The sequence below is a fragment of the Chenopodium album genome, chromosome 13, assembly GCF_948465745.1.
Source record: "Chenopodium album chromosome 13, dcCheAlbu1.1, whole genome shotgun sequence".
Taxonomy (NCBI): Eukaryota; Viridiplantae; Streptophyta; class Magnoliopsida; order Caryophyllales; family Amaranthaceae; genus Chenopodium; species Chenopodium album.
This window is the reverse complement of record NC_137846.1, coordinates 33865232-33875919: the sequence shown is the minus strand read 5'-3', so window position 1 is coordinate 33875919 and position 10688 is coordinate 33865232. Positions and strand designations below refer to the sequence as shown.

Below are 10688 nucleotides of genomic sequence, written 5' to 3'. Positions count from 1 at the left end.
TATAAATAGAAGAAGCTTTTTTTTTTTTTTTTTTTTTTTTTTTTTTTTTTTTTTTTTTTTTTTTCTGATTTTTACACTTCAAAAATACATCCACACAATATTCTATACACATTCTCTATTGGGCATAAGTTACTTGACTCAAACCTTCCACCCAAAAGTGTCTTTGTGTGGAAGTGGTGTGTTAAATTTAGGGAACGTGCCGACGAATACAATTGAGCACATTGGTTGCGCCGGAAATTCATTTTCAAGTCAATGAATTGTATCACAAGACACCGATATTGTTCCATTGTTTGTGAGATTATCTTTTTGATCTTACTTAAATATTTTTATACTATTTGTATTAGACTACTCCTTTATTTACAACAAATGTAACTAATTTAATCTATATTTGTATTTTATCACATAATTTTTATTATAAAACCTCATTTATGATATACATATAATGACCCATTTGAGATTTTAAATTTATGATGTGTCGCAATCTTATGTCTCACATATGTGGAGCAATTAAATGTGTACATTAACGAGTATATATCCCGCCTTTGCCTTCTTTGGGGGACATTTCTTGTGTTTGGCTTCTTCATGAGATTAGAGATAGCATTCTTCAGCTGTCTGTTTGCCGAATTCGTAACGTTCGTTCATAAAGGTTGAATTACTCTTGCGCATTGGTTGGCAATTCGTGCTTGACGTCGACAATTTCTTTTTTGGTCGTTTTAGGTCCTTGTTGCGTTTGTGATTTGTGTTGTAGTGAGCATCGTCAAAATAAATAAATAAGTAAATAAATTATAATAACGAGTATAAAACTCTTAGATGGAGCAATTATTTAAGAATTGTGGATTATATAATCAATGAAAAATTGACAAGAATAATCTCAATTTGCTCCGTCCGCCCATAATAATCTCAACTTTCGATTATTTTTTAATAATCCCAACTTTATATTTTATCTGCCCAAAACAGTCCCAAGTGACCGGTGACCTGTTAAACAGGCAATATTTTTTTTTTAATGGTTTAATGTTGGTCAAAAATTTTAAAAATTAATTATTATTATTATTGTTATTAACTAATTAATTAAAAAAAAACCGCCACCGGCACCGCCCCAAGCCCTCCCCATTCGACCTGCGCCACCCCCTCCCCCTTCCCTTGCCAACGACGGACCCAACTACCCATGGAGCCGCCCCTACCTTCTCCCGGCCGTTAGCCCTCCCCCCACCCCAAAACCCTTCTCCCCTTCGACCGCTCTTTCCCCCACCCTGGAAGCCTAGCCATTATTGAAACCACCATTAATGAATTCAAACTTCAATCAGGAAAAATAAAAAATCATGTACAAAAAATTGCAAAAAAAACAAAATTCTTACAATTCGCCATGGTTAATGATGAAAACTCCAAAGTGAAAGAGAAAGAAAGAGAGGAATTTGATGAAAGTGAAAGAGTTTTTTTTCTCTTCTGCTGGATTGAGAAGAGAAGGATGAACCCTACATACCCAAATTTTCTTGCAGTCAAAATTTCTAATTTTCGATTACTAGTAACAGGTCGGGGCGGCGCCGGAGGAGGGGACACCGGGAGGATTCTTCGCGGCAGCCGGCGCCAGGGAGGCATGTGGTTGGGCTGGGCGTCCGGGTGTGTACTGGCAGTGGGGTGGTTAGGTTGAAGAAGGCTTGTTTATGTATTTTTCAGTTTTTTTTACTTTTTATTTTATTTTATTCTTTTTAAAAAAAATAAAATTTTAACCAATCATAAAATGACATGTGTCAATAACTTGTAATAATAAGTTGGGTTACCGGTTGGGACTGATTTGAACGGATGGAGTATAAAGTTAGTATTATTTAAAAATAATCGAAAGTTGGGATTATTTAGGACGGACAGAAATAAGTTAGGATTATTTTTAGCAATTTTTCCTATAATCAATTCCTCCCCGACTTCAAAATATCAAATATAGGTGTGTCATCAAAAGAATATTATTTCAATATCAAGAAGCATAGGTAACGATTTCATTTCATATCCGTACATGATTACAGCATAATACACGAGATTTTTTTCACAAAACCGTCACCAATTGGTGACCGTCAGTTGGTAAGTGCAAATTACAAGTAGCTAAATTCTACACCGCAAAGCCCTATATTACAGCCAAAAACAAATGAAATAAAATTAAAAAATACCAAACCATATAGACTAGTAATGACTCATGGTAAGAAAGAAAATTTCCCTTTGACGCCAAATCTGATTGATAACTCTGTGATTTGACGTCGAAGGATGAGGACAAGGAACAGGACGAGGACAAGGAGAGCACAAACACGGAGCTGTGGACAGCAATCTTAAAAAGTCCATATGAATTTGGTACTTAATAAGAGAATTCATGACCACGAATTGAGATGTACTTCTTAACCCAGATGGCAATATCTTCAGCACAAGCCTGGGCTTGAGGGGTCTTCAGAAGCATGTCAAGGGTTGCAAATTCATGGACTGCATCTTTGTATTCCAGAACCGGGGCATCCACATTAACTCTTCGCAACTCCTCTGAGTAGGCAATGGCCCGGTCTCTCATCCAATCATGTTCTGCCACTACTGTCAGTGTCGGAGGCATAAGTTTTAATGGAGGTCCTCTATTTGGAATCAAAGGATTCGCTGCAGGGTGGTCTAAGCTGAACTCATTTTCTGGCAGGAAGAGCTTCCATGCGAGCACACACATAGGCTTATCATAGAAGTATGAATTGGCCAACTTTATCTCTGAATGTGTAGGGACGCTGCCGATAAAGAATGGGTACATTAACACCTGTGCTACAACCTTAACAGGGTCGAGCAGCTTCCCAGATTCAACAGCTTTCCTAGACACATAGTCCGAAATGTTTGCCCCACAACTAACACCAAGGAGAACACATCTGATGAACAAGTATTTGTATCAGTACTATAAACCTCAAGTTTAGATAAATAATTGCAGCATGATCAATTTAGAAACCTATATACCCACTCCTTCCCCAAAAAGAAATGAGACTTTGTTCTATAAAAATTATTTAGAGATAATGCAGATAAAGTTCAAGAAATAAAGCCAAGATAAACAGCTAAAGTACAACGATAACTAAAAACGATGATATGCATATTAATTTATTTTTTAAATGAGTACTTCAGTTGAGATTATCTTCCCACTTCAATCCAAAAATCTAGCCAATATGTTTAAAGAACTTTCATATACAAGTTAGTGGCAACCGCCATGTGATTTGAACTACTCTTATAACCTAAAGTACCCAGTGTTAGAGACCCTCAACACTGGTCCAACACTCAGACATGGGTGGAATACTTCAGTATCCTTCAATTTGGGCGAAATTCACTGAAAAATTTCACAAAATAGCATTATAATTGGTCACGTACCCATGTCGAAGGCTAGTACCCAAGTCTAAGCAACATAGGTGTCAAGTCTAGAGGACAAGCTTAGCAATTTCTTTCTTCCAAACATGCAGAAAGAGAAAAAAATAAAAAAACAATTCTAGCATATTTGACACCAATCTAATCAATTAAACAAAACCTTAAACAAACCAACAACCTTTCGATACAAACTCTAGAAGAAATTTGTTGTTGAGGACATCAAGGATATTAAAAAGATAGAACTAATTGCGTTGGTTTGGGAACATCAGGCGGAGAAGATGCATCAGTAAGGAAAATAGAGATCAAGTCACAGCAAGAGTGCAGAACCAAAGGTGACTTGGGGAAGGAGTTGAGAAGGATGTGAAGAAACTGGGTTTGCAAGAGCATATGACATTGGACATAAGGGAATGAAAGGAGAGGATCATGAATAGCGAGTACAAGGTTCATATAAGCAACCTCGTCTTTGGGATTAAGACTCTGGTTATTCCTACAGTTGTTATCACTATTCACGTTCTCAAATTTGATGGTCATTCACAAGAATCAATATTATCACGTAGGATCTTGCTATATTCGTTTCAATTTGTATTTTCATAATATTAACATTTTTATATTATTCTAATATGAGATTAGAGATATTAATGGTCAAAATAGTACAATGGGATCAACGCAAATTGCAAACAAAAAGATCTTTAAAGAACGGAGGGGGTATACATCCAGAACTGCCATCCCTACACAAATCCTAGAGAGATAATTACCACTATCAAGAACCACGGAAAAGAAAACCACTGAAATGGGAATTTCATAACTACAAAAACAGCATGTCTGGAAAAACAATTGGAGAATGCTTCCTAGAAAAAGAAGAAAGTCAATAGTGTCATTCATCATGTATTGAACCCTTTTCAGATAGCATGTTTATTTTTCTCATGCTCTGCTCCATGAACATTAAAAAAAAAAAAAGGAAAAAAAAAAAGAAGGAAGCATCAAACTTCCATGCCCACAACACTAAGGGTTACAAGCCCTATGGTTGATGGTTGACAGCAAGCATCTATGCTAAAGCACATTAGGCAGGGCTAGAGTAAATGAAACAATAGCAAAGCAATTTGCAGATATAAGAGGCATTTATTAATTGTATCATAACAGACCCCTTGTACAAAATATACTCAAAACAATCACTGCAACTATGATAATTAAGTGCAAAACAGATAAAATCTACCTAGCAACAGTAGCAACATAATAAACTTAAAAACTTAAGATTTTCAAACCACTTAATGGAATCCATCCAGTTGAAGTGGTAGCAAATACTATATTATTTTTTTTCCAGGACTTTAAGGCAGTTATTACGATAAAATCTAGCAGCCAATTAGAATGAGACATGTGATCCCCTTTCATGGAGCACTTAACAGATTTTGACAAGTGTAGTAAAGATTTATTATTCTGAATTTATAAGATTTTAGTTATAAATCATCTCTATATAAAGTAGTCATTTGAAAACAAAGCTACATATACGGTAGATAATAGAATTATGTTTAAAGTTAAAATGACGTGACAAGGATATGGCATGAACGGCACATGCCAATGTACCCCAAGTTTTGTATTTCAACTTTGAGAAATAATCCTTACTAGATTACATTTAATGCTACAATAGTACAATTCCAACCCTAAAGATCCTTACAGCTGCAATCTTGTATGAACTTAATTCGTGAGTTAATACGAATTGATGATCGTCACTTGTGAGAATTGACAGCAAGCCATCACAGGCAATTTCCGTAGTCATAACCTCCAGATGCTGTCAACAATCTAGCCCTCTTCAGTTCAATGATCTCATTTAGTTCTCTACTTCCCTTCATCCTTTACCTTCTTTTTGTTTCAGGCAACTACAGAGTACTATGGAGTACAGGGCAGGTGGGCCCGTTCAACTCCTTTTTACTGTATTTATTTTAAAAAGTTAAGTGGGTGCCCTACCAAATTACAATGAAGGGATTTGTGTAACAGTGGGACATGTTGGCTATCTATTATTTTTTACCCGTACATTAATTTACTACGGGACTCTTTTTCACTAACATAATGTGCAGCTCTTTTATAATTTTGAATCACACAAGGAAAGTATATTATATAGAATAAAGGAGCACCTCTCCTACAAAAGCAAGGCATCTCCACCTTGCTTCTAAGCTCCTGAGGCAGAATTAAGGTATCCAAAGGCATCTAACGGGAATATCAAATTAAGCTATGTTCTTTTCACCTTATTCTGGATAATTATTCCCTAATCTTATACAAATCAAACTAGACCAGTAAAATTCACCAGAACTTATTTCTGTTTTTATTTTGTCAAATACCTATTTGATCTGTATTAAAAATTATAAAAATTGGATATTTGAAATGTACTCGGTCAGAGGAATGTGACAAGCATGGTCATACCCTCATAAAGATGAATGTAACAAGCATGGTCAAACTTCAGTAAAATATTCAGAGATCAGATCAGAAAAAAGACCAGACCTTATTTTAGGTGACGAGTACATAGCACTAGTTACTGTTCTTTTATGTCTTGATCATCTACGATTGTCTCTATTATATTAATAGTCCAACTAATTGGCTTTCATTCCAGTTGCGAGTTTGCAACCTTATAAACCCACTAATAAATTCTCTCTAAGTCAGTCCCTGTAGTCCCAGACATGGTGTTTAGGGGTGCATCAGTGATATCAAAGCTTTAGGGAAACGGTGAGCTTAAAAAACATCCAAACGAAGCCTTACCAAATCTATACAAACACAAACTGGATATTAAGGAATCACGTGATTTACTTATGCATGGAAAAGATAAAATTAAAATTGAATAGACAGTGAGGGGCTTGAGAGTTGTGAGAAGCTGCTTGTGCTTTAGGACAAATTAGACAGCTTCAACAGAATATATACGGTCCAATAATCTATAAAAGCAGAGGTCAGACTTCAAATTAAGAATTTCATACACCGTTAATAGAAGAGGAGGCTTATTTATAGTCTGCTTTTGAAATACAGACCAAAACTACTGTGGAAAAAAAGATAAGAGCAATGTTCAAGAGAAAGGACAAGGGCGTCCTTCCAAAAGACCATACAAAGGGAAAAAGCCAATATGCTGCCAACTGTACACAGCAAAAGCAGGAACCAGAACCTAAATTTAACTTCTGATTGAGGTATCTCAACGATGAAGTAGGAATAGAAGCTGCAGAGAAAAAATCAGAATTTGATAAGGTTACTCCAATACAAGTTAGAAAGGGTTTGGAGAAGTCTGGACACTTGACGAATTGTTCTAAAAGAATTTTCAACAGATAAAATAACACCAAAAAGTTCCCAATAATTTTTCTATTCTACAAGAAAAATTATATACCTTCATCTTATTTGGCTAATTGCCACAGAAGGGTTGAAAAGTACTTCAGTACATACTGCAGTACACCTTTTAATACGGTCTGCTTTCAATAGTAACTCTAGCATAAAGACAACGACCAACATAGCCTTCCTATACCAAATGATGATTCAGGTCATATGTGAAGCAGGTTATAAGCAACGAGATCTAGGGTCTCAGCTCTCAAGGGACAGAAGGTATATAACCAGAAATAAAGAATCTTCAGCAACAGCAGGAAGTCTAAAACTGCAAAACAAGGCAGGCAACAACACAAACCCCGGTGCAGGGCTACAAAGCTAACCAGGTTTAATATTGGGATTAACAAGACCTACAGCCACCTACAGGCTACAGCGGTAAGGTAGTAGCAAGGGATGGCAATGAGTACGGTCTACTAAAACCCGGACCTGAACCCAGATTTATTCATCCATATCCATACCCAACCTGGACCCTTAGGGTCTAAATTTTAAAACCCTTACCCAAACCCTATGGGTCTAGCAGGGGTCCAATTTGGGTCCTTTAGCTACATTTTTCCCCAAAAGTTTTAATCGTCTATTAATTAGCGTATGATTGTATGTAATATCATTGCTAACAGTAAGGTTGCTGCTGAATATCGCGGTATTCTAGATAAACTTGGAGTATCAATCATAATTAGGTAGTGTCCGGGAGCCACCCATTCTTTCCTGGCTAATACCCACTTGTGCAAAAAATTTAAACTAAATCATGAGACTATGACCGATTATAATTCGATTTTCAAACTTCTTTATTTAATATATATTGCGCAGTCTGCATACGGGTCTGGGTAGGGTTTGGGTCAGTAAGGCTGAGATCAAAAAACATTATACCTGGACACTTACAATACTTGATCCCACCTAGAACCATACTCTACTCAGAAGCATAGGGTCTAAAAAAAAAAAGAACCATACCAATATTTTTGAGTAGGGTCCATCAGAAGGGTTCTAGACCCCTGTCATCTAGATGAAATTCTTAAAGTAAGGAATATGGAAGAAAGAATAGGCTTCTTCTGCTGGTAAGCAAACTTCAAATATTGAAATATTGGAAGCAATTTTGGTAATAATATAGCCCCCCACTTCATTTGTTTTATGCCTTATGAAACTTAAGATCATAATAATAAATTGCCAATTACCTTTAGGCTTTACCAATGAGTCAGTCTAGTCGAACATCGAGACCCCTGCAGCACCCCTATTTCATGATTTAAAACTAATCTTCATTGTACAATTACTGAATATGCTTTAAGCAGGGTTTAGAGGGTACTGCACACCTCCTATACTTATTCAATGAAAGGGTTTAAGACCTGTATTACTTAGATGATCGTAAAAGAAGAATTCCTCTTGTCTTCGAGAGGAATCAAGCAATTACTAAGCTTTGTACATTATCTAAGGTGTGTACATAAGTTAGCATACCTATGAGATTGCAACACAGAGGTAAACTACAATGACAACCAAATCAATTCATCAGCGAGCTGATTGAAATCCTATAATTAGCTCAATGCATCTAACAATCATAGTAAATTGTTTGTTGATTAAAAACAGATCAAAGTAAGAGAAGGATTACATACAACAAGAAACTAACCTGGAAGGGTCGGCGTGTGCAGCCAACCAAGGCTCCACCATTGACGCACCAAAAGTATCAGCAACAGTTTGCCGAAGAACATCAGATTTCTTGGTATCGCCACCAGCAGCACCGCTGCCACCAGTGCCTCCACCGCCAACGACACCACCACCTCTACTGATCAATGATTTGCTACACTCTGCCAAATTCGCCGTTTTAGCAAGCCAATTCAACACCTTCCAACCATCCTCAAAAGCAGCCGGGTACCGATTCTCCGGCGCTAACCTATACCCAACAGCCAACACAATCACATCACAATACTTGGCAATCCGGCGACAGAAGAAATCATTAGCAACAGAATCACTACTCCCACTAACAAAACCACCCCCATGAAACTGCAACATAACCGGTAATTTCCTCAACTTATCACCCTTACTATGCTCAATCGACGGCAAATAACCTCTATATCCCCCATTTCCAACACCCACATTACCATAACTACTCCTCCTCTGCGAATTATCCCCATTACCCAGATCAACCGAAGACGGTCCAAAACTATTCCTCCGATGCAAATTTGATCCAGAATCTTCCACAATCGCATCAACCCTTCTATTAGAAACCCTAGTTTTCGACCTGGGTTCCGACGAAAGAGCCGTCTCAGGGAGGAATATTCGGACGGAAAGAGAGGTAGAAGGATCAATGTGTATATCCTTGGTCGCAACACCGTCGGTAAATACTGGATTTGCTGCTACCACCGATTCATCAGGCCGAGTTGTGACACCAAAATCATTGTTTAATCCTCCATTTACCGAATCATCCGCCGTGTTCTGGAAACGATTTTGAAGGCGGTGTTTCAACAAGAATTTGAAGAAAACGCTGTATAACTTCACCGCTACGCTTGGCATCCTCTTTCAATCTCTGATTTTCCACCCTTTCTCTTTGTTGATCTTATCTTGGAAATCTGAGGTTCAAAATTTTTTTTTTGATAATCAAATTCAATTCAATTCAATTCAACCTACATTGAATATTCTTCTGCTATATTATTTTGTTTCTGGGGCACTTTGTGGATGATTGAAGATGTCTTCCAAATCACAATCTTGTCATGTGTTCTTTCTTTCTTTCTTTCTTTTTTTTTTTTTTTTTTTGAAATAGTTCCCCCCAATATGTTTCCGTAGTCATATTCGATTATGAATTATGCACCAAACAAAATAATACCTCCGTTTCATATTATTTGCAAATGTCAAATTATAAATAATATGAAATAGGGGTTGTATAAAATAATACCGAGTACATATTTTCTATTAGGAATTTATGATTTCCTATTTTAATCAATTTTCTATTCAATGTTCCTTTTTTACCCCCTCCCTTGTAGGCCTTGTTTGACAAAATATAATTGTGGAATTAATCTTTAGGATACTAGTTGTTGGCCCGCGCATAGCTCACGGTGCCCTAATTTGGTGATTTCATCCCGATGATTAATGTTTAATTAGTTGTTACTTAATTGTAGATTAATTTGTTCTTGTAATTAGACCTGGCAAACGGGTCATTCGGGTCGGGTTCGGGTTAGGTCAATTCAGGTCGGGTCAATGTCGGGTCAACAAATGTTCGGATCGGGTCGATTCGGGTTTCGGGTCAAATTCGGGTCAGCACTTTGGGTCAAGTTCGGGTCGTGTCTGTTCGGGTTGGGTCAATTCGGGTCGGGTCAATTTTTAGGATTAATTTTTGGGTTAATTTCGGGTCGGATCAGTTTCGATCGAGTCAATTCGGGTCGGGTCTATTCGGGTCAAGTTTGTGTCGGGTCACCAAAATAAATTCACTTAAAAAAATAGTTGGAAAAATAAAGTAAAATTAAAAAAATATAAATAAAAAAAAAATCATGAGTACCTATTACTTAGGAAAGAAAGAAGCCCTAAACTAAGTAATTCAACATTTCACCCTATTCACTTTAGGATTCGGGTCGGGTCGATTCGGGTCAATTAATTCGGGTTAAAATTGGGTTGGGTCACTTCGGGTTTCGAGTCATTTCGGGTCGAGTCAAGTTTGGGTTTCGGGTCAGGTCATTCGGGCCGGGTCAATTCGGGTCATCAGGTCATGTTCGGGTCAACTCCATTTCGGGTCGGGTCGGGTTAGTTCGGGTTCGGGTCATTTTCGGGTCAACTTTTAGGTTACGGGTTGGGTCAATCGGGTCGGGTTTGCCAGGTCTAGTTGTAATGGTAATTTAGATATTTTTGTTAATGTATATAATGTGCTTGCTTATTATTTATCTAATAGGTTATTGAAGCGGTTGAAGTGTTAAAAGCGCAAATATCTTGAATTGAAGATGAAGAATCTAATTGAAAAAGGGAAATAGACATTCTGAGACAAAGTTTGAGAATAATGAGTAGTAATG

At 37.1% G+C, this 10688-nt stretch overlaps 1 protein-coding gene across 1 annotated transcript; it reads right to left on the bottom strand.

Moving 5' to 3' along the window:
* Window positions 1-1964: 1964 nt before the first annotated feature.
* LOC145574731 (putative carboxylesterase 16) lies at window positions 1965-9427 on the bottom strand. Its single transcript, XM_081632581.1, has 2 exons — window positions 8321-9427; window positions 1965-2876 (listed from the first exon to the last, which is right to left on the bottom strand). Exons 1-2 carry the CDS (start codon window positions 9202-9204, stop codon window positions 2339-2341), a joined length of 1422 nt encoding a protein of 473 aa, XP_081488707.1. The 5' UTR covers window positions 9205-9427; the 3' UTR covers window positions 1965-2338.
* Window positions 9428-10688: the final 1261 nt, after the last annotated feature.

Bases quoted from the DNA above. Each gene is read 5' to 3' on its own strand.
- LOC145574731 (XM_081632581.1), bottom strand. From the start codon at position 9,204: ATGCCAAGCGTAGCGGTGAAGTTATACAGCGTTTTCTTCAAATTCTTG. The intron at 2,877-8,320 runs GTTAGTTTCTTG...CTTGTTCATCAG, and splicing joins GCACACGCCGACCCTTCCAG to ATGTGTTCTCCTTGGTGTTA.